We start from the raw sequence: 21,629 nt of genomic DNA, 5'->3' as shown, positions 1-21,629 counted from the left end.
AGGGAAGATGCCTCTGATCGACACTCCATTTGAGCGGGTAGCAGTTGACCTTGTTGGGCCGATTACTCCTGCGTCAGGGTCAGGGAACCGCTATATCTTGGTGGTTGTGGATTACGCCACCCGGTACCCTGAGGCCGTTCCTCTTAAGACCGTTGAAGCTACCACGGTTGCTGAAGCGCTGTGGGAGGTCTGGACTCGAGTTGGTGTGCCGTCTGAGATTTTAACTTATCGCGGAACCCAGTTCATGAGTGATGTAATGAAGCAGATGGAGAGATTGTTGTCCATCCGTGGGTTGGCAACAACTTACCATGCTCAAGGAAATGGGCTGGTAGAGCGGTACAACGGCGTTCTGAAGACTGCGTTGCGGAAGTTTACTCAGGAGAAACCAAAGCAATGGGATCGGTATATCCCTGCACTGCTCTTTGCTTAGCGGGAAGCGACTCAGGAGAGTTTGGGGTTCTCACCATTTGAGCTCCTGTACGGAAGAACAGTACGAGGGCCTTTGTCTGTCTTGCGCCAGCTGTGGACAGATGAACACACTTCTGAAGAAGTTCGCACTACTGCAGAGTACGTAGTAGACTTGAGGAACCGTATCGAGGAAACCTGTGAATTGGCACGCAGGAATTTGGCTGCAGCTTCTCAGAGACATGCTGAGGTTTTTAACAGGAAGTCTCAGAATCGTGCGTTCTCCTCTGGTGACAAGGTACTGCTGCTTTTGCCCCCGAGACATAACAAATTACAGCTGTGCTGGCAGGGTCCCTTCGAGGTGTTGGAGAGGAAGGGAGAAGCTGACTATAAGATTCGGATGGGAGGACAGGACAAATTGTACCATGCGAATCTGCTGAAGAGGTATGTGGAAAGACAGGCGGACTCTGCTTCTTGTGAAGTTCCGATGGTGGCTGTTGCTGTCATATAGGAGACTGAACCAACTTCTATCGCTGACAGAGAGTTGCCTGTGCCCAGTCTGGTGGCTGAGGAAACAATAGCTGACTTGAACTTTGGACCAGGTCTGAATGACAAACAGAAAGAGGAAGTTTTGACAATTGCTCGTCGGCATGAGAAGGTCATCACGGATGTACCGTTGCAGACGAAATTGGCAGAGTTTGACATGACCGTAGAGACAGCAAAGCTGGTGCGAGTAAAACAGTACCCTTTGCCCCATGCCAAAGTGGAGATCGTCAAGCAAGAGGTAGAGACCATGAAGACGCTTGGGGTGATAGAGCCTGCTGCATCTCCCTATAATGCGCCGGTAGTTCTCGTACGCAAGAAAGACGGAAAGATCCGGTCCTGCGTTGACTATCGACGTTTGAATAACGTCACCGTCTTTGATGCGGAACCTCTACCTGACGTAGAGCATCTTTTCTCTTTAAGTAAAGCCCGGTACTTCAGCAAGTGGGACCTCAGCAAAGGTTACTGGCAAATTCCGGTCAGAGAAGACATCCGGCCTATGACTGCTTTCACTACCCCCAGTGGACAGTTCCAGTTCACTGTGATGCCCTTCGGCTTGAAGAATGCAGCAGCAGTTTTCTCAAGGATGATGAGAGCTTTGCTGGATCCCATAGGCATGAAAGATGTACATAACTTCATGGACGACATCATGATTGCGTCCGAAACATGGGAAGAACATCTCTCCGCTATAGAGGCAGTTTTCCAGCGATTGGAGGAAGCAAATCTGTCAGTCCGTCCAAAGAAGTGCTTCATTGGGTTCGAGGAACTGAGTTTTCTGGGACATGTTGTACGGCACGGTCAAATCCTGCCGGAAATGGACAAGGTGGAGAAAGTTATGAAAGCACCAGTTCCTGAGACTAAGACGCAAGTGCGAGCCTTCTTGGGCCTGGTAGGCTACTACCGTAAGTTTATCCCTAATTTCTCTGCCATGGCACTTCCCTTGACAGACCTCACCAGGAAAGGAGCTCCCAACAACGTTGTTTGGACTCCAGAGTGCGATCGGGCCTTCAAAACTTTGAAGGGTCGTCTGGTTTCTAGGCCAGTGTTGCAACTGCCAGATCTGTCCTGCCAGTTCGTCTTACGAACTGACGCCTCAGACCGTGGTCTGGGGGCGGTGCTCCTGCAGGAGAAGGAAGGTATACTACACCCTGTCGCGTTTGCCAGCAGGAAATTGTCTGGAACTGAAAGTCACTACTCTACGATTGAGGAGTGCTTAGCAGTAGTGTGGGCTACAGACAAATTCCAGCAGTTTTTGTATGGTCAGCAGTTTGTGCTTGAGACTGATCATCAACCTCTGCGGTACTTGCAGACAGCAAAAGTTGCGAACCAAGGGCTGCTGAGGTGGAGTTTGCTCTTACAGTCTTACTCCTTCACAGTTCGAGTGATCCCTGGCAGACTGAATGTTGGTGCCGACTATTTGAGTCGGGCATCTGCGGAATAATTGTTTCCCCTTTGTAGCCGTGCAGACAGATGTCTGTGCTCAATCAGGGGGGTGTTGTCACGGACAAGGAGGGTTGTGTGTGCGTGTGTGTGAACGCTGCCACTTTTGGTAGACCCCTCTCCTTGTAGCTCTCCCGCGTGCTCCATGTAGCTAAGGAAGTCTACGGAATGCACGTGTTGCACTGGAAAGCATGACGTGCAGATTTCCGATTTGAGTTATGTAAAGTTTTCTTCGTTTAGAAAACCAACACCATTAGTCAGTGGAGCAAGACACTTGGCCAGGTCTACAAGTGTATGGTCCTATGGAGAGGGACGCTCAGCCGGTATTTTGGCCGGAGCTCAGAAACCGTTGAGGTATTCATTCATTTATCTTAGTCGTTGCATTGGTAAAATGATCTTGCAGTTTGTAGTATTTGTTGTACAGCCGTCCGAAAATATACGTACCTGTATTATTAGTCGCTTTTGCTCTTCATGTGTTACCTGAAATTTTACTGTCTGACGTTACATGTGCTTAGTCTCTCATTTTCGTCGTAGACAGTTATTTTCTAGTATGGAACGTTACCAGTTTGCTTGAAACTGACACGTGGTTTTTTGCTCGAGTGTTTGATTATTCTCTAATTCGGTATTACTTTCACTCTAAATTTACAATGTCAAATTACCTCGCGTATTCTGTTTGATGTGCTAGAATTACTCAGTCTATTTCTCCCAGTTCTGGATGTGGAAACAGTGAAGTACAAGTCTAGCTTACAGTTGTTTGTGAAATTATTTTCAGTGGATTTGTAAACTACTTCGGGAATTAATATTTCGTAGAAAGACTGGAAAACCGTTTAATTTGTTCAGATTGCTTTGCCAGTAAACCATGATGGGATTTAAGGGGAGTGAATGAGTACTGTCCATAATGTAACGTAGTGCTGTTGTGATTCCCCTTCCGCCCCGAGATGGTGTGCGACGGCGGAATTCTACCAAAATCGTGGATAATTCACTAGAACTTAGCCGCAGATTCTAGGTTTTTGTCTAAGGAACTCCATTCTCCCTGTGTGGAGACCCGACTTCATCCCCGCTGTCTGAGTGGCCGTCTTCCGCCTGGGGAGCTCGAGCGTCGCTGGTGGACGTGTTTCCCCAAGTGCAACACCAGACTCCACCTTCCAGGACAACGAACTGCAAACTGTGTGGTGCCAGTTTCTATCCCCCCACCCCACCCCCCCACCCCCCCCACCTAAGCTGAGTATTACCGGAAAAAAGACAAACTGTCACAGAAGAGGGTGACGAAGGGAAAATTGTGGGTGTTCCTCATGTGGAAGAGGAAAACGAACAGACTTTTCTTTGTGGTGTCTAATTGTTAAGCATTGTATCGTGTCTGATTTGTTAAAAGTATTTGGAGTAAATGTTTTGTATCTGTTTATTCAAGGCTTTTGTTTGGATAAAGGTGAGACAGCGTGAGAGAGTTGGCCATAACTTTTATTTGAAAAATTGCACGCGACATCCTGCAATAAAGAGAAGTTTGCAGTTGTCGAAAATACATCCGTCTTAAGCAATAGCAATGCGAATACTATTTTAAAACTCATACATGACATAGCCCATTTCATGAAATGGGCATATTTGCTCATTTCATGAAATAGGCAGTTTTATACATTGGGTGTTGTATATGCATAAACATATCTCTCTCCGTCTCTCACTCTCTCTCTCTCTACACACACACACACACACACACACACACACACACAATTCCTACGTATTTGAGTGATTTTAAATTCATGTGTGTACTTTTTATGTGTTGTTCCCCCCTCCCCCTCAATATTACCAGAAATCCCTGTACACTTGGTAAGAAAAGACTATTCTATTATTTTCTTTCCACAGCAAAGTGAAAGTTGAATGGGGCTGAGGGTGAACAGAAAAGACCTGTCCATCTTACCCAATGTGGACACCGAACACCCCCAGTTCACTGACTGTGTCCGATAAAACCAGCGGTGTCAATCCCATTATCATGTAATTCTTTTCCGGCAAGGGGAACAACCTCTCCATCAGAATAAAGGCCTCTCGCTCCTGAGTGGTCCCCCTTCTCTCCAGCATGCTCTTCATCTCTTCCCCAAAGAGATTATTGCCTGTAACGAGGACACACACGCACGCACGCACGCACGCACGCACACACTTTCAAATAATATAAGAAAACGGATCAAGGCACCATACACACTGATCACTCACGTGCATGTAGGTCTGTATGAACAGCTGACGAGACGTTCGGATATAAAAATAATGAAATCATGCAATAAAAATAAAGAAGCCATCACCACAGCGTGTGTATATGAGTGTGTGGTCGCGCGCTTAAGTGCTTTTTGTGTATTTTATATGCCAAGGTATAGCAGGCATGACCACGCATATACTTCAATGAATGTTTGTGTTCCACTTGTTTTTGTATGTGGATATCATAAAAGTACACTAATTACGCCGAACATACAGACTTATACTCACTGCAACACATAAATGGTATGCTGAGATTTCACAGTAACTGAAATTTAACTGAAGACTAAAAGAATGATATTGTATTATACACCGTAGCATTGTCAATGGACATGAATGTACCTGCAACGCAGTGTCACTTTCTGGATTACTCTTACATGTACATCATTCATAGCTTAAGCTGTCTGCTGGGCGAAATACAACAGTGAATAGTTAACTGGAATCACATGTCCTAACTTCCCTGCTCTTCTTTCTCCAGTGACGCTGTAGCGTGTATGGATTAGCACGTGTTCGCTGACTTCCACTTCTTTTTCTGCGTTCTTGGGCTGCAAGCTGCCATGTTCACTCCTATGCGCAAGTGGACTTTTTCTCGTAAGACCGTTCATACCCCGCTGTGTTGCCACAGAGGCCTATGGTTCTCCAGGGTGTGTATGCTAGATGTATGTTTGTTCCCATAAGTCACCAAACGTTGATATACATTGCGAGAGCGTTATATTTTGATCTTTTGCAAGCGAAGGGTGTTCAGACACTGGCATTTTTGCACATCTGTTGACCTGGGAGATCGGAAAAATATCCATCCTTAACCAAATAGGTACCGCGACAGAGAATTGACCCAAGGACCTTCTGATGAACCAAGGACCCTCCAATCGAAAGTCCATTGCTTCAATCACTCGGCTGTTCCGCACGTCACTTAGCCTACCCTTCAGAAATCATACCGAAACAATGTTAGACAAGGAACCAGGAACATGCAATCATCAGAACGCTCACCTCCTCCCTCCCTCTGTGGCTTCAAGACGAACTTGTCAGGGGACTCGATGGCCATCTTCACTGCTTCATCGCCTTCACAGCCCTGGACATAAAAGACGTTTAGAAGACATACATCTTCCCTGCATGGCCCTAGAAGGCTAGATTCCACTTCTAGAGAGAAACATACGCGTACGCGCACGAACGCACACACAGAAAGACATACACAAACACACACACATAGACATGTGCGCGTACACACACACACACACACACACACACACACACACACACACACACACACACAAACGCACGCGCGAGGATACGTCACCAAGATGGCGGATACAGTCAACGGACAAGAAATCATCTGCTAATCTTTGTCAAAAACTACTGTGATGACGCGAACGACAAGATCACAGAGGAAACGATTCAGTTCCTGTACCTGTGCGACTGCAGAAGAAGATATTCCTGAAGATTATCCAGCACAAATGACAGCAGATGAAGGCACATGAACTGAGTCGACGGAAGAGGCCACCAGTCCCACCACAAGGCCTCCGTTACCACCTCTGATGACACTATTGACAGCCAACCAGAAGAAATCAAGGATGGTCACGACGAAATCTCCAGCTTGCACGATGAGGTCAGTAAATTAAGTTCCATAATTAAGCGCATCGTCAATGGAACAAAATATGATAAACCAAACGCGACTGATTGAAAGGGTGACAAAGCTAAAAGTGGTACTTTATAATACCTACACTCAAACAGACCCCGTGTGCAATTCACAGGCCTGATGCTCTCAAAGAAGAAATCACGTCATTGCAGAGAACAGTCACCTTCAGTTACGTCTTTGACTTTTGACTTTGATGGTTGTTGGTCGTGCTCGGCGACAAAAAGAGAAGAAGAAAAAAACACCCATAGCTCTTTTTCTTACTCTAAAATTGTAATCAGCAAGGTCCCTGGTGTAAGGAATAATGAATTGAGTGTAAAACAACTGTTAAATGCATTGTTCTGCAAAGAGATATTCGAACTGAGCCGTGAATCTTTTGTGTCAAATGAGCAGCTGAAAATCAACCATGTCAAGGACGGCATTCATCCCACTGGGAAGGGTTCCAGCATCCTGGCGGCAAACCTGGGGCGTTCCATGCGGCGGCTGTTCTGGACTAAGCCGATGATAACAGCGAGAGCAGTACAGCAGCCGGAGGTCACAGCCTGGCACTGTGGCAGACCCTGTCATCCTCGTTTCTTTGGTGCCTCCGACAAATGGTGCAACATGTAACATGTTTGATGTGCTACAACGATGGTACATATATATATATATATATATATATATATATATAAACTATAGCGATATTGAGCCAATATTGGTCTTTTCTTCATCGTGAGATCTCAGTTGAAAGCAAGTCGTAATTACTGTGTTGACTCAAGATTACTTTCTGTGTATCTGACGTGTATTTTCCGGTGTTGTCAGAACTAACACATTATTATTGCTAGTTTCCTATTTCAATATTTGATTGTTGTTGGTGGACAGTGATCCTTGGGTTTCTCTTTTTTCTGTTATAACTTATTTAAATTTTTTGGTGGTCTCTCACACATTGTATGTTTTGTATTTGACCATCAGTATTGTTGTTTATTTCAAAGTATGGATTGTAAATGCAATTCCAAATTTTTACCTTTGAACTGCTGATCTATGTCTACAAACGTTCACTATCTGCAGCAAGATTTTGTATCGAATGAGTATCATGTTCTTCTCCTTCAGTCTTCGAATGTGAAAAAGGACAATCTTCCCAGACTGAAGCAGTTCTATTATCCACCAATAGTTCACCAAGGACAGCCCGGTGCCAAGGTCAGTACTGCAATTCATATTCGTATCAGTTTATAGTACTGTGAAAAACAGTCACCAGTACCAGTGTGCATGGAAAATATTGCATCGTATGCTGTAACTGTTAAGTTTTCAGATTAAAAAATAACAACTGCACTTCTGTTTACTTACCAAAATGGCCTAACACACACACACACACACACACACACACACACACACACACACACACACACACACACACACACACACACACACACACACACCTTGTCCAGACTGTAGAGTCCAGCAAAGGTCTGCCGTATCCTGTGCACGGCCGCCGGGTCCTGAATGAAGCGCTCCACGGCTCCTGGCCGGGCCAGCTCCTGCTGCACTTTCTTGGAGCCGCTCAGCTGTGACCGGACTGTCGGACATTTGATGGACCTTGACCGCTCCATCAGAAGCCGGGCTGACCAGTCCTGGAGAAAAAGCATAGGTAAGAAGGTGAGAGAGAGAGAGGAAGAGGGAGGTGTTTATATGCTGTTGCTGACCAGTGCTGAAAAGGGAGAAAACTATAAAACAAAAATAAGTAACGTACCTCAGACACGCAGACAGACCAACTGATAACCAGGGTTTACATAACTTCAAACATACTCCAAATTCATCTGTCAGTTTAGGTTCTAAACCATAGTCATCATCTCCACAACTGCAATGAACAGAACTCAGACATCAATAAAAACCAAGTCATTCAACATTTGCTATATAAATGAATGGTTTTCCTTTTCTTTTGCAAACTGTATTTCCTTGTTTCCTCTATCAATCTTGCTGTTGTTTTGATTTTTTTTTTTAATCTTTTTTTTTTTTTTTTTTTTTTTTTAGATGTAAACTGTATTACCATATTAGTGGGGTTTTAAACCGTGCTTATCTTGAACACAGATTTTTGAAACCCCATGTTCTGTAAAGATATTGGGTTCCTCTGGATAATGTGAGTCTTTGAGTGATACAATGGTTAGAACAATGATAATATTATTGATAGAACAACAAAAATAATAACCTAGTAATCATAATGATAATAATGATAATGATCCTAATAAGGTAACCTTTACTACTGACAAAGACATGGGACAGAGAGAAAGAATTCTCAGGAGACATTTCCGATTGTCCACCTCCATTCATCAATCACATTCTTCTCTGTGTAATTATGTAGCTGGTCTTTGATATTGGAGGTACATAAAGGAACCGCTTGCCTTTTCAGACGTATAGGAAATTTCACCGTAACCAGTCCTCATGTACACCACAGCTACCTCGCTTTGGTCTCTGAAATTGAAAAATAAATAGTTTGGTACCATTAGAAAGGTAGCCTATTTTCGCAGTCCTTCAAGTTGTGACAACCACTCATAATGTGTCATGCTTGCAGTGTAGGTCAAACCAACAGGTTTTGGAATGATTTTAAGTACATGTACAGACACACACACACACTCATGGAAACATGTGCATGCATGCATGTATTACCACTCACAATCACATGTGTATGTATGCATGCATTCACATGCACACCCCTCCCCCATCACCCCCTGACCTCCCCCCCCCCACCCACACACTCACACGCACGCACGCACTCACACACACACACACACACACACACACACACACACACACACACACACACACACACACACACACACACACACACACACACACACACACACACACACACACACACACACACACACTATGTCAGTACATGTGCAGAGATGTAGAAGAAAGAAATCCAGAACCCAGAACAACGGGGATGGTGGGGGGTGGGTGTTGGGGGTGGGGGGAGACACCAGAAAGCCATAGCACAACAGGAAGGAAAACAGGTAACTGAAAAAAAGTCAGCATATTTCAGACTGAAACTCACAAGAAAAACTTCTTATCTTCCCCAAGGGAACCTTTCGTGTGGACATCATCAAAAGTGGCACGAACAACGTGTATTTTCCTGTTCAACTGGTGAACTTTGAACTCCAGCCAGCGTTGATCAATGACTTTGGCCTCCTTTTCCGAAACTAGAAACAGAATGATGGCCCTGCAACACACATCACAGCAACACTACACAGCCTTTGGCGAGAAACTCTATTTGACAAAGAAGACAAATGAAATAGGACACACACACACACACACACGCACGCACACACACACACACACACACACACACACACATCTAACTATATCTCCCCTTTGCCAACACAGTTTCAATCATTGATCAAGAAAATTACGAGCTTCTTGTCTGAGACAAATTGTAGACAGTACACAATGTGACGTAATCTAGAATTAGGTCCTAGAAAAAAAATACCACTGTGTTCGTCAGAATTTAGTGACGTCAAGGCTTCTTGATGGGATGGCTGCTTCTTCTTTCTTCTTATTTCTCTCTCCGTTATTCCTTTGTTCAATAAAATACACATCACAAGTGAGTCTTGGAGGCCTTGCCTCTCTTGTTTTTGACTCACTTGTGTAAACAAAGTGAGTATGTTATAACTCGGTGTTCGGTTGTGTGTGTGTGTGTGTGGCCGTGGTAAACTTGAACATTGCCATTTTCTCTGGATATACTGTGTCTGCCAATACCAAATTTGGCTTAGATATAGATGAAAAAAAAATTTTCAGTCATATCAACAATAGGTTGTAAGTCTCCCGAATTAAGTCGTATTTCCGTATCATTAACAGTTTTATTTCGTTAAGGTTCGGCCCGAAATCCGAAAATTTCAAAAAACACTTATCACTGACTTGCTGGAACTGGAAGGTAGGTTGTGTTTGATGAGAAGACATGACCTCGTTTTTAATATTCGCAATTAAAAGCAAAGACATACACATTCTGGGCATAACACATACAGTGGCACTAACTATATTATTATTATTGACGTGTTGCAAACCCTGACGGGATGGCAACGTCTCCTTTACCGCCGAATTAAAAGAATTTTTTAAAGTAATAATCAACGTGTTTACTGCATATGAATGTTTTAAAGTGTATACTTAATTAACTAGATTGAACAGAAAAAAGAAATTGAATGGACAGTGTCCAGCGTAGTTTCTCAGTGAGTGGAAAGACAAAGCTTGTCGAACACGGATCACGGATATATTGCAGTGTTTTTGAGGTGATGGGAACGTCTCCTTTACTTCGGACATGAAAGAATTTTTTTAATGCCCGAGATATACCAAAACAGCATGATTTGAACCGCGTCACGACTTTGATTGCCACTGTCGATTCATTCCCTAAAAGAACATGCTCAAATAATAATTTTTGAACATCATCGTTGAATCCGCGTTAGCGCAGTGGGGAAAAAAAAGACTTTCGACCCAAACATTCGTGGTTCGAATCTGCATTGAAGACTTTTTTTTTTTCGCGAAGCTGTATATGATTATGATAACCACCAGAGAACACATTTCAACAAACAATTTTTTAATTTTAATAAGTTTTTATTAGTATGTTTTTTTCTTTAAGTGTGTATCACAAGTGAGTCTTGAAGTTGAAGGCCTTGCCTTTCTTGTTTATCTTGTTTTTATTTGTTGTTTTTTAAAAATAAAAAAAAGAATTTACCTGTGTGCGTCCATGCGCGCGCGCATGTGTGTGTGTTTGTGTGATGGAAGAGGTGCGTATATTGAACAACTGTAGCCTACCATTTCGAAATAACATTTCCAGTGAGTTTGTGCCTTTCATATTGTTCATATTCCTTTTCCTGTGTGTGCAGTGGTTTGGTTGTGTTCTTGTGCGAACTGTGTATCATGCGATGGTGTGCAGAAATCAATGAATTACACCAGCACAACAAGTTCCTTTTTTTAACACTGCCGAAATAAAATCTCTTGTCTTTGTCTCTTTGTTCTTTCCATGTATATTGTTAAACACACTGAGATGGTTTGAGTCGCTGGGTAAGCACGATATGAATGCACATTTTTATCATCAACATCATCATCATCAACATCATCATCAACATCATCATCATCATCCTCAAAATCATCGCCACCACCACCACCACCACTACCACCATCATCATCATCATCATCATTGTCGTCATTATTATCATGTGAACTCACTCCGGGTTCCCGTACAGTTCCCAAGCTGTCACCAGACCTCTGGCCATCCCCAGTACTGGTTCATTGTCAGGCATCTGCACAACATTCCCTCTGACATCTTATCTTGACATGTCTGGTCCGAAAATATGAAACAACAGAGTTGTGTATTTTGATCTTATCTGTAAGTAGATATGTGCATTCTGATTTTGAGCAATTCTTCCATTTCATTCCAGAAAAGAACAGGAGTGAAAACATCTTTAAAACAACAAAGATGGATGTGATCAATGCTTTCCTTCAGTTCAAGGTAAAAGGTTCAGTTGCTGTTTTGTGCAACGCCCATTTCCTTAGAATCATGTTGGTTCCCGTGATTCGATGGATGATGTGCATCTGGAACCATTTCAGTGTCTTGTATTCTGTGTATCAAAAACTTTGGCCCAAATAACACTTCCACATTTTGTTCCAAATAACATCTACCAAATATATCAAAACATTTCTTGCTTAAATTTGGAATATGTTTCGCCATCAAGACATCATAGCACGGCCGAGTCCCTTTATTCACAGAATCATTAATGGTTAAAAGTGCAGACTTGTCATCAGGACTGTTTGTAAATGGTGGTCCGCACCGTTTGACGCATTCCTCAATCAAACTTTCACAACTACCGAAAACCAGAACGTTGACATCCGTGCTATATTCACAGTTAAACTCCTGTACCTTTTACAGGATCATCACACGATAACACTATTGTTTCAGATCGAGGAAGATAACAAAGGACAAACCACCCCACGACAGAAACAGACACAGAACAGACGGACGCACAAACGAATAGCTACATACAGATGGTTAAGTAGTGTATCACACAGGCAGATGAATGCTACACAGACAGAGCAGATTTGGAATGAATCGACGGGCGCAATAGCCGAATGGTTAAAGCGTTGGACTTTCAATCTGAGGGTCCTGGGTTCGAATCTCGGTGACGGCGTCTGGTGAGTAAAGGGTGGAGATTTTTTCGATCTCCCAGGTCAACATATGTGCCTGAACCCCCTTCGTGTGTATACGCAAGCAGAAGATCAAATACGCACGTTAAAGATCCTGCAGTCCATGTCAGCGTTCGGTGGGTTATGGAAACAAGAACATACCCAGCATGCACACCCCTGAAAGCGGAGTATGGCTGACTACTTGGCGGGGTCAAAACGGTCATACACGTAAAAGCTCACTAGCGTACATACGAGTGAACGTGGGAGTTGCAGACGCAGACGAAGAAGAAGAAGAAGGAATAAATCAACAGACGGGAAAGCAATCAGATGTAAATCTTCACGTCACCTCTTCTCGTGTATACTCCTTCCCTGCTAAGTCCAGCGTGTACCTAAGCGAATGAAAAAAGAGGGGTAATTTGTTGTTACTGTTGTAGCAGCAGCAGCAATTGCAGTATTAGTAGTAGTGTCATTATCATCATCATCATTGAAGGATACATCTACAGCGTGTAACAACAGCGCTTCCACCAACATTGCCTCCGCACCATTTTGCGGTCAGCTGGGATATAAGCTACATTGTACTGTATTGTATTACTTTTTGTCGCAACAGAATTGTCTGTGTGAAATTCAGCTTGTAAAGCGCCACCCATGTTTTTCCTGTCTAAAAGTCTATTATCAAAGTGGATTTTATACATAATTTTTTCAGTGACAATCCTTTCGTTACCCTTTATTTACGTGCGCTAAGTGCATGCTGTACACGAGGCCTTGATTTGTCGTCTCACCTGAAAGACTGTCACCTATACCACAACTCAACGTCTAAACGGAGGGGCAGGAGGGGGCGGGGGAGTGGGGGATACCGGTTAGTTTAATATGGGACTCGAACTTGTGACTCACTTCCTAGTTGGGTGCATTACCACTACGCCACTGCTCCACCACATTAGTTGAATTGAACTACATCTGTCTCTGTCTCTGTCTCTGTCTCTCTCTCTCTCTCTCTCTCTCTCTCTCTCTCTCTCTCTCTCTTATATTTACAAAGCTTTCCAAATCAGAAAGATGTCAATCATTGCTGTGTTGTTTTCATACCACACCTCTGAATGTGTTAACCTCTGTTGATATGGTTCAAAGGCTAAATCAATAATTATGTCGCGATTCAAGACTCGCTCTGTCTCTGTCTCTGTCTGTCTCTCTCTGTCTCTGTCTCTGTCTGTCTGTCTGTCTCTCTCTCTCTGTCTGTCTGTCTGTCTCACCTGTGCAGGAGCGTCGTGGCTCCAGCCAAGCCAGCCGAGCCAACAGAAATGGTGTTGAACTCTACCTGCTTCAGCTGCAAGGGAGGGACGCCGGCTGACGTCTTGGTGCCAGAGTCCGTCATGTTCATCATGAAGTCGTTACGAAACAGGTCCACACTGATGGTCTGCAGTCGAACGGGATAGAATGGAATAGAGTGTGATGAAACAGAATGGAATGGAACTGGATGAAACAGAATGGAATGGGGCAGAATAGAATGGAAGGGAGTGGCACAGAATAAAACGGAGTAATCTAGAATGGAACAGAATAGATTGGAATGGAATAATATGAATATGTCTTTATTATCAAGTATACCGGGGTCACAAGGAATATTGAAAGGGAGGGGGCTGGGGGGATGATAGTACATAACAAGGTACGAACATAAATCGAAAAGCATACACAGATACAGTAGAAATTAGGATACATACAAGTGCATATCAATATAAAAACTTGTGCATACTCACACATGCACGCACTGCACACACACACACACACATACATACATACACACACATGCACGCACTGCACACACACACACACATACATACATACACACACATGCACGCACGCACGCGCACGCACGCAGACACACACACACACACACACACACACACAGATAAACGCTTACTTGTACAAGCACACACACACGCCCATATCTCCCACCCCCAACCCCACACACATATATAATATATACGTTCCAATATCCTGTTGCTCCCACAGTGTAGGCATGCATACACTCACATACCTCATCCTCTACCCCACCTCCTCCCTGCACCCCCACCTCCCCCTCACACACACACACACACACATGCACAGAACTCTCCTGCCACTTGTGTACACTTACACTCTCACGCATGCACAAACGCACTAAAAAAAACCAAACCCACAGACCCACACATACACACAAACACACACATACACACACGCACAGAGGCTGCCACTGATTGGCCGCAAGAGGGATGGGAAAAGATCTCTGATGCCAAGAATTTGGCGTCTAGTGTGTTGTTCAGTCTATTGTACTTGGAAAAGCCCACAGAGACTCTGTTCCGTTTTGAAGAAATTTGCGCAATGTTGGTTTGGAAATGATGCCGATATTTGTTTGATTTGCAAAGCATCGTGCTCTACCTTTCATGTTAGACTTACGGGCGCTCCCTCTCTGGGGATAGAGCACATCCCTGTGGGGTGCCTATGTTGATAATGCATGTGGAAGAGGTGAGGTCACCAACTTTAACAACTTGCGGTCTGCATCTTAGAAAATTTAGGACCCATGCACAAATTGATTCAGACATCGAGAGGTCTTTCAGTTTAAAATATAGTTTTGATGGCATTATTGTGTTGAACGCAGAGCTGTAGTCAATGAAAAGGATCCTGGCATAGCTGTCAGGATTTTCGAGATGTCTCAGGACGTGGTAGAGACCTATGCTAATGGCATCTTCAACTGATCTGCTAGCTCTACAGGCGAACTGAAAGGGATCAAAAGATGGAGGAATGCGGGTTTTTAGGAATTGTAGAATCAAGCGTTCAAATGTTTTCATTACGACTGATGTTAAGGCTACGGGACGATAATCATTAAGACAACTAGGCTGTGTGTGTTTTTTTTTAATTGTTTTAATTTTTTATAACAGGAATATGGAATGAAATAGAATAGAATGGGGCAGAACAGAATGGGGTGGAGTAACCTGTAATGGAACAGAATAGATTGGAATGGAATAATATAGAATGAAATAGAATAGACTGAAACTGAACACTGTTTCGAAATGGAGTGGAACAAAATAGAACAGATGCGAATGAAATATCATAGAATAGAATAAAATGGGATAGAATAATATCGAATGAAATGTAACAGAACAGAACAATAATTGAATGTCACTGGACACAGATCAAGTGGCTAAAACCAGCCGACACACATTCAGGATGAAGCGCCCAATGTTGCTCTCAGTGATCGTATGTCACTTAGAAATAGGTTACGTTTACAAACAAAAAGGATAGAAAGGATTCGTGAACTCTCTCTATCTCTCTCTCTCTGTACACACACACACACACACACACACACACACACACACACACACACACACACATCCACACACACACACACACACACACACACACACACATATATATATATATATATATATGTGTGTGTGTGTGTGTGTGTGTGTGTGTGTGTGTGAAAGCGAAGCGATGGAGAGAGAATGGAGAGAGTTGTGGTGACCCCCCACCCCTTACATACACAATACACACAGAGACATATCATATGCGCACGAAAACATACGTGTTTGAAAAGGCTCTAATTTGCCCTTTCTTTTACATTCCTCTTTTGTTCGCACACACACACACACACACACACACACACACACACACACACACACACACACACATGCACGCGCACGTGGAATTACAGACAGAAAGAGAGTAGAGTTGAAGTCTCCCTACCTGAGCTGCCCCCTCTGTCCTCACTGTGGTGTAGATGTCCCACAGTCTCCGCACAAAGGGGTCCACTGGGATCACACTGTCACACCACACAGTCATTCACTTCACAAGGAGAACTGTCCTGATGAGCATGACGGTTTACATGATGGTCTGATTTTATTTAAACCCGGCGTAACGTCCCTAATCGTCCGTAGGTCCCCCGGGGGATCGTTCGGGATCCTGATTGCTCACTCCAGTCCAATGTATTGTTCACCATCGTTTACTGTTTGTGTTTGCCAGATACTGCGTTGTAAAAAAAAAATAAATAAATAAAAAGTCACACATCTAAAGTATCCCCCAACCCCCTAAAGCACGACGCACCCTCCTCATCCCTCTTTCATATTAGAATCCAGAAGAAAATAACTTCACATTGATATCATAATGAAAGCATATCATATTCTCCATTACTTTGTATGATTATAATTATAAGCAATGTTATATTTGGAAGCGTTAATATTTGAGAGGGCTGTTTCCTGCTTTTGTTCATGACTTTGTTGACAGCAACAGAACGCTGCAATAGATGTTCAGTGACAGTTGTTTCTGGAGTTGATTACATAATTTGTGACAGAAGTTGAACATATACCTTCGTGTGTTATAAGCACGCTCCGGAAGAATGTACACAAAGCTCTCGGAAAAAAAAATCTGCTCGGAAAGAACATGTATAATTAATACAAGCATGCTTTGTCATTAAACACACAGACACAGGACAGACAGACAAACAGACAGGCAGACACACACACACACACACACACACACACACACACACACACACACACACACACACACATAAACCGAAAGACAGACAGACAGACAGAGGCATGCACGTGTATGCATATCTAAACGTGTATGTTGGGCTGTTTGTGGAATGTACAAACGAAGAGTATATAAAGAGACAGCGGGCTTCATATCAGATATTGCTGATATTTCCAGCAGAAAAAAAGTAAGGTAACATATGTCTCATTGTGTAGAACGTTACTTTGAACACTAGGCGTGCACGTGCACACACACACACACACACGCGCGCGCACACACACACACACACACACACACATACATATAAACACACTCATACACTCACACATACCATACACACACGAACACACACACACACACACACACACACACACACACACACACACACACACACACACGCATTCAAAGTGCAACGCTGGAGAAAGATGAAATGGCTGAGATGACTGAGAGACGGTGTGGCGTAAGTAACGAGCCTTTGGGAGGACTTATAATTTCAAATCGGATCAACAAAGATTAATTGTATTGTAATGTATTCTACATGTACAATATGATGTCGTTTTATGAAAGATTAGCGTGCTGTTTACGTATAAACAAAGCGGATTATGGTGTTTGCGGAGGCAAAAAAGGCCATGCACGTGAAAGCCGACTTGTGTATTCGAGTGAACGTGGGAGTCACAGGCCATGAACTATTGGGAAGGGAAAAAATGTATAAAGAGCATATCAGTTTTATGTAAACGACGGCATATGTGACACGCTTAATTAGAGAAAGCCATTGTAGAATGCTGCTAAATTTCAGACAGAAAAACTTCGTTGTTCTTCCAATCCTTTTTGACTCACTTGTGTAAACAAAGTGAGTCTATGTTTTAACCCGGTGTTCGGTTGTGTGTGTTTGTGTGTGTGTGTGTGTGCGTGTGTGTGTGTGTGTGTGTGTGTGTGTGTGTGTGTGTGTGTGTGTGTGTGTCCGTGGTAAATTTTAAAATTGACATTTTCTCTGCAAATACTTTGTCAGTTGACACCAAATTAGGCATAAAAATAGGAAAAATTCAGTTCTTTCCAGTCATCTTGTTTAAAACAATATTGCACCTCTGGGATGGGCACAAAAAATAAAAAAATATCAAGCCTAATTATATGCAAACTGCATTTACTGTTATGTTTTTTTGGGTTTTTTTGTATTCTCTAAACTTTGATCTGATAATCTGACCCAACAACAAGAGCAGTCATTATTATCATTTTTTGTTCAAACAGGAACTTCTTTTGCTAAGCATGGAAGTTTTATTTATTTTGCAAACGTTTTGGTGCAGATAGTAAAAAAAAGGGAAATTACTCTGTAATTAATGCTAGGGGACTTAATTTGCTTTAAACTGATCTTTCTCATCTTAAACATTACATTCTGAAATTATACTCAATACATAAAAAGCTTGGAATTTTTTTTTAAAAGTGTATCACAAGTGAGTCTTGAAGGCCTTGCCTTTCTTGTTATTGTTGTTCCGATGACCAGGGAATCGCACAAACTTCACACTACCCCCCCCACCCCCCACTCCCCCACATCCCCCCATTGCCCACCCCTACCCCCTCCCCACACACACATGTTCTGATCAAAACGAAGACGCAGACTAGAACAGACATGACCGACCTTCTCAAAGACTGCTCCAAGAAGTGATGATCCTGTGCCACTCTGTACATCAGAGTGTTGAAGTCCTTCATGCAGTCCTTGGCTTGCTGCAACATGTGTCTGGGAACAACACTGGGGAACAGGGTGAACGGAGCACACACTGCCTGATTCACTGCCTCTGGACGCTGATCTGGCTTGAAAACCAACCCTGAGACAGTGCGAGACAATGTGTGTGTGTGGGGGTGGGGTGGGGGGGGGGGCGGTGTGCAAGCACGTGTGTATGTGTGTGTGTGTGTGTGTGTGTGTGTGTGTGTGTGTGTGTGTGTGTGTGTGTGTGTGTGTGTGTGTGTGTGTGTGTGTTCTCTCTCTCTCTCATATGGAAACAAAAAAAAATGTTTTTCTCTCATTTAAAAACGTATTTCAACCGAAAAATTTCTAAGTATCATTACAGTTAAATGGCACAGCATACGATATGCGTGATTTCGATTGAGGACACTTGGTTTCAACGCAAATAAGAAATGGTTTGAACCTGGGACTTCCGCAGAATTGCCATGCCTATCATGTGTTTCACAAATTGAAGATGACAAACACTTTTTGTTTGAGTGTAAAGCTTATGATAAGCTGAGACAGAAATGTAAATTTTTTGAAGCAGGTGTAGCCGAAATGCACGACATTGTTTCTGTGTTATCGTCTGAGGATGGAATTATATTTAGATCCATTGCCAGATTCATTAGTCGCAGATGCGTAAAAAATAAGACAAGTACTTGCTATCCACGGGCAATTAACTATAGTTGACTGAATGCTGATATGTTCTGGAATGAAAGCAGGGAGTACATGAAATTATATATGTGAGAGGATGGTCGAATTTCCTTTTTCTTATTATTTTCTTTGAAGTGATGAAGTGATACATTGTACATATATAATAATGGTGACAGTTTTACCAATCTTTGTTTAACTGCAATGTTTAAAACTTACATCATAGAGATTACTGTAATCTGTTGACGTGAAAAAATTACCGCCTTGTCCAAAGACCTTTGTAGGCAATGACAATAAAATATTTCAAGTTTCTACTCTCTCTGTCTCTGTCTCTGTCTCTCTCTCTCTCTCTCTCTCTCTCTCTCTCTCTCACCGTTGGTTAAAGCCCATTCTGCAGCATTTTCACGAATCCTTCTGATGTGATCGTTACTTAAATGATGGTTGTTTAGACAGGTTGCCATGACTGCGGTGATGTGATGACTTCAGATGAATACTTCAGGATCTGAGAAAAGACAATTGCACACACACACACACACACACACACACACACACACACACACACACACGCACGCACACACACACACATACACACACATACACACACATACACACAAACACACACACACACACACACACACACACACACACACACGCACGCACGCACACAGAGAGGATACTCTCAAACAATACAAATACATGAAAAGTTTGAACCAGAATCCAGTAAATAATGAGATTTTTTTTTCTTACCAGATTAAGGAAGATTTGAACACACGACTCTGCCCAGCACTGTGGGGCCTGCCTCCAAACACAGCTGAAATAATGATTGTAGTGAACACATTACTTACCTGCTGACAATTCGTAACTCCACGTTTAACCCTACGTTGCCCCAGCAGCGTTTTCACTGACGTCGGAAACTTTTGACTCAAAACTCAATACTTGTTTGTTGTCTGTATTAAATTCACCGTTCGAAATGTGGAAACATTATTTTTGAAAACATTGCTCATCCGAGAGACACCGACTGTGTCACGCTCTACTTGGCATGTAGGCTGAATGCGACAACATTTATTTCATTTGACATGACCAGACGTGCACCAAGCCCCTTCAAAGGGCCTGTTCGCCGTTCAACTGAATAACTACGCACTTTCAACAGGAATGCATTTGTGTAACACTCATTCAAAACAACGTTAAAACGTGTCAGCTAGATGTTTTGTTGTTTATATGTACATGTGTGGTATGTCTTCAGAATAAAAAAAACAAACAAACAACAACAACAACAACAACAACAACAAAACAGCAAAGATTTGTTCAAACCAAGTGCATTATCAACACAACATTGTCAGCGCAATGGGTGAAATATTTATATAATAGACTCTGTTACTTATATTGCAATGATTCACACGCCGGCTGTTGGCACTTAAATGATTATGAGAGACAGACAGACAGACAGACAGACAGACAGACAGACAGACAAAGAGCGACAGAGACAAAGAAAGGAAGTGTTCAAGCGAATAAACTAATTCTTTGTAGCACGCGCGCGCGTGTGTGTGTGTGTGTGTACCTGCAAAGCCCTGTGCAGGCGATTCGATGCGTACACAAACGCACACTCACACACAATGCACATTTGGACACACACGCGGGGTTATGTGCTTGTGCTTTTGCATTCACACACACACGCGTGCGCACGCACGCGCATTCACGCACGTCCATTACTTTCACACACACACACATTCTCTCTCACGTGCGCGCGCACACATACACACAAATACAAAAAACACACTGACACATGCACACATACACATGCAAGAACACACAAAAAAGCAACAACAAAGAAACATACAGAAACACACACATGTATGCACACACGTACAAACACATACACACACCCACACAATTACACGCACACACACACGCACGCACACACCCACACATACACACACCCTCATGCTCGCGCACGCACGCACGCATACACAAGAGCATGCCCGAATTTCCAGTGCCCCACATTGGCCTGACACTCAATGTCAACAGTGTAGTATTCACCGACCGACAGCTACATCAGGGACCGTGCGTGCCCATTCACTTCACACAACCTTTCAAGCGTGCAGTCATATGACGGCGGTGAATGCAAACCAGATGAACAGGCTTTTATGTGTATTATTGGAGTTTTTTTAAAAACAGATTGAAAGATCAAAAGAAATAAAAATTGAAAGCTTTTACAGTCGAAGCTCATATATATATATATATATATATATCCGAGCAAGTCTCTTCTTCCAAGCTATCCCTTTTTTCTTCTGTTTTTTTCCCTCAAAGAAAAGTAATGTGAATCATGAAATCGTGGTGAAGAAAGGCACAGTT

The 21,629-nt window shown here is 43.0% G+C and overlaps 1 protein-coding gene across 1 annotated transcript; it reads right to left on the bottom strand.

The window, feature by feature from the left end:
- Window positions 1–4,296: 4,296 nt before the first annotated feature.
- LOC143285957 (glutathione synthetase-like) lies at window positions 4,297–20,216 on the bottom strand. The gene is made up of 12 exons (XM_076593407.1): window positions 20,123–20,216; window positions 19,651–19,779; window positions 18,543–18,729; window positions 16,121–16,196; window positions 13,651–13,814; window positions 12,753–12,795; window positions 11,453–11,526; window positions 9,288–9,452; window positions 8,632–8,701; window positions 7,672–7,863; window positions 5,614–5,695; window positions 4,297–4,490 (listed from the first exon to the last, which is right to left on the bottom strand). Exons 2-12 carry the CDS (start codon window positions 19,736–19,738, stop codon window positions 4,297–4,299), a joined length of 1,335 nt encoding a protein of 444 aa, XP_076449522.1. The 5' UTR covers window positions 19,739–19,779; window positions 20,123–20,216.
- Between the last annotated feature and the right edge of the window lie 1,413 nt (window positions 20,217–21,629).

Source organism: Babylonia areolata, chromosome 9, assembly GCF_041734735.1.
Source record: "Babylonia areolata isolate BAREFJ2019XMU chromosome 9, ASM4173473v1, whole genome shotgun sequence".
Classification (NCBI taxonomy): Eukaryota; Metazoa; Mollusca; class Gastropoda; order Neogastropoda; family Buccinidae; genus Babylonia; species Babylonia areolata.
This window is presented reverse-complemented; position numbering and strand designations above follow the sequence as displayed.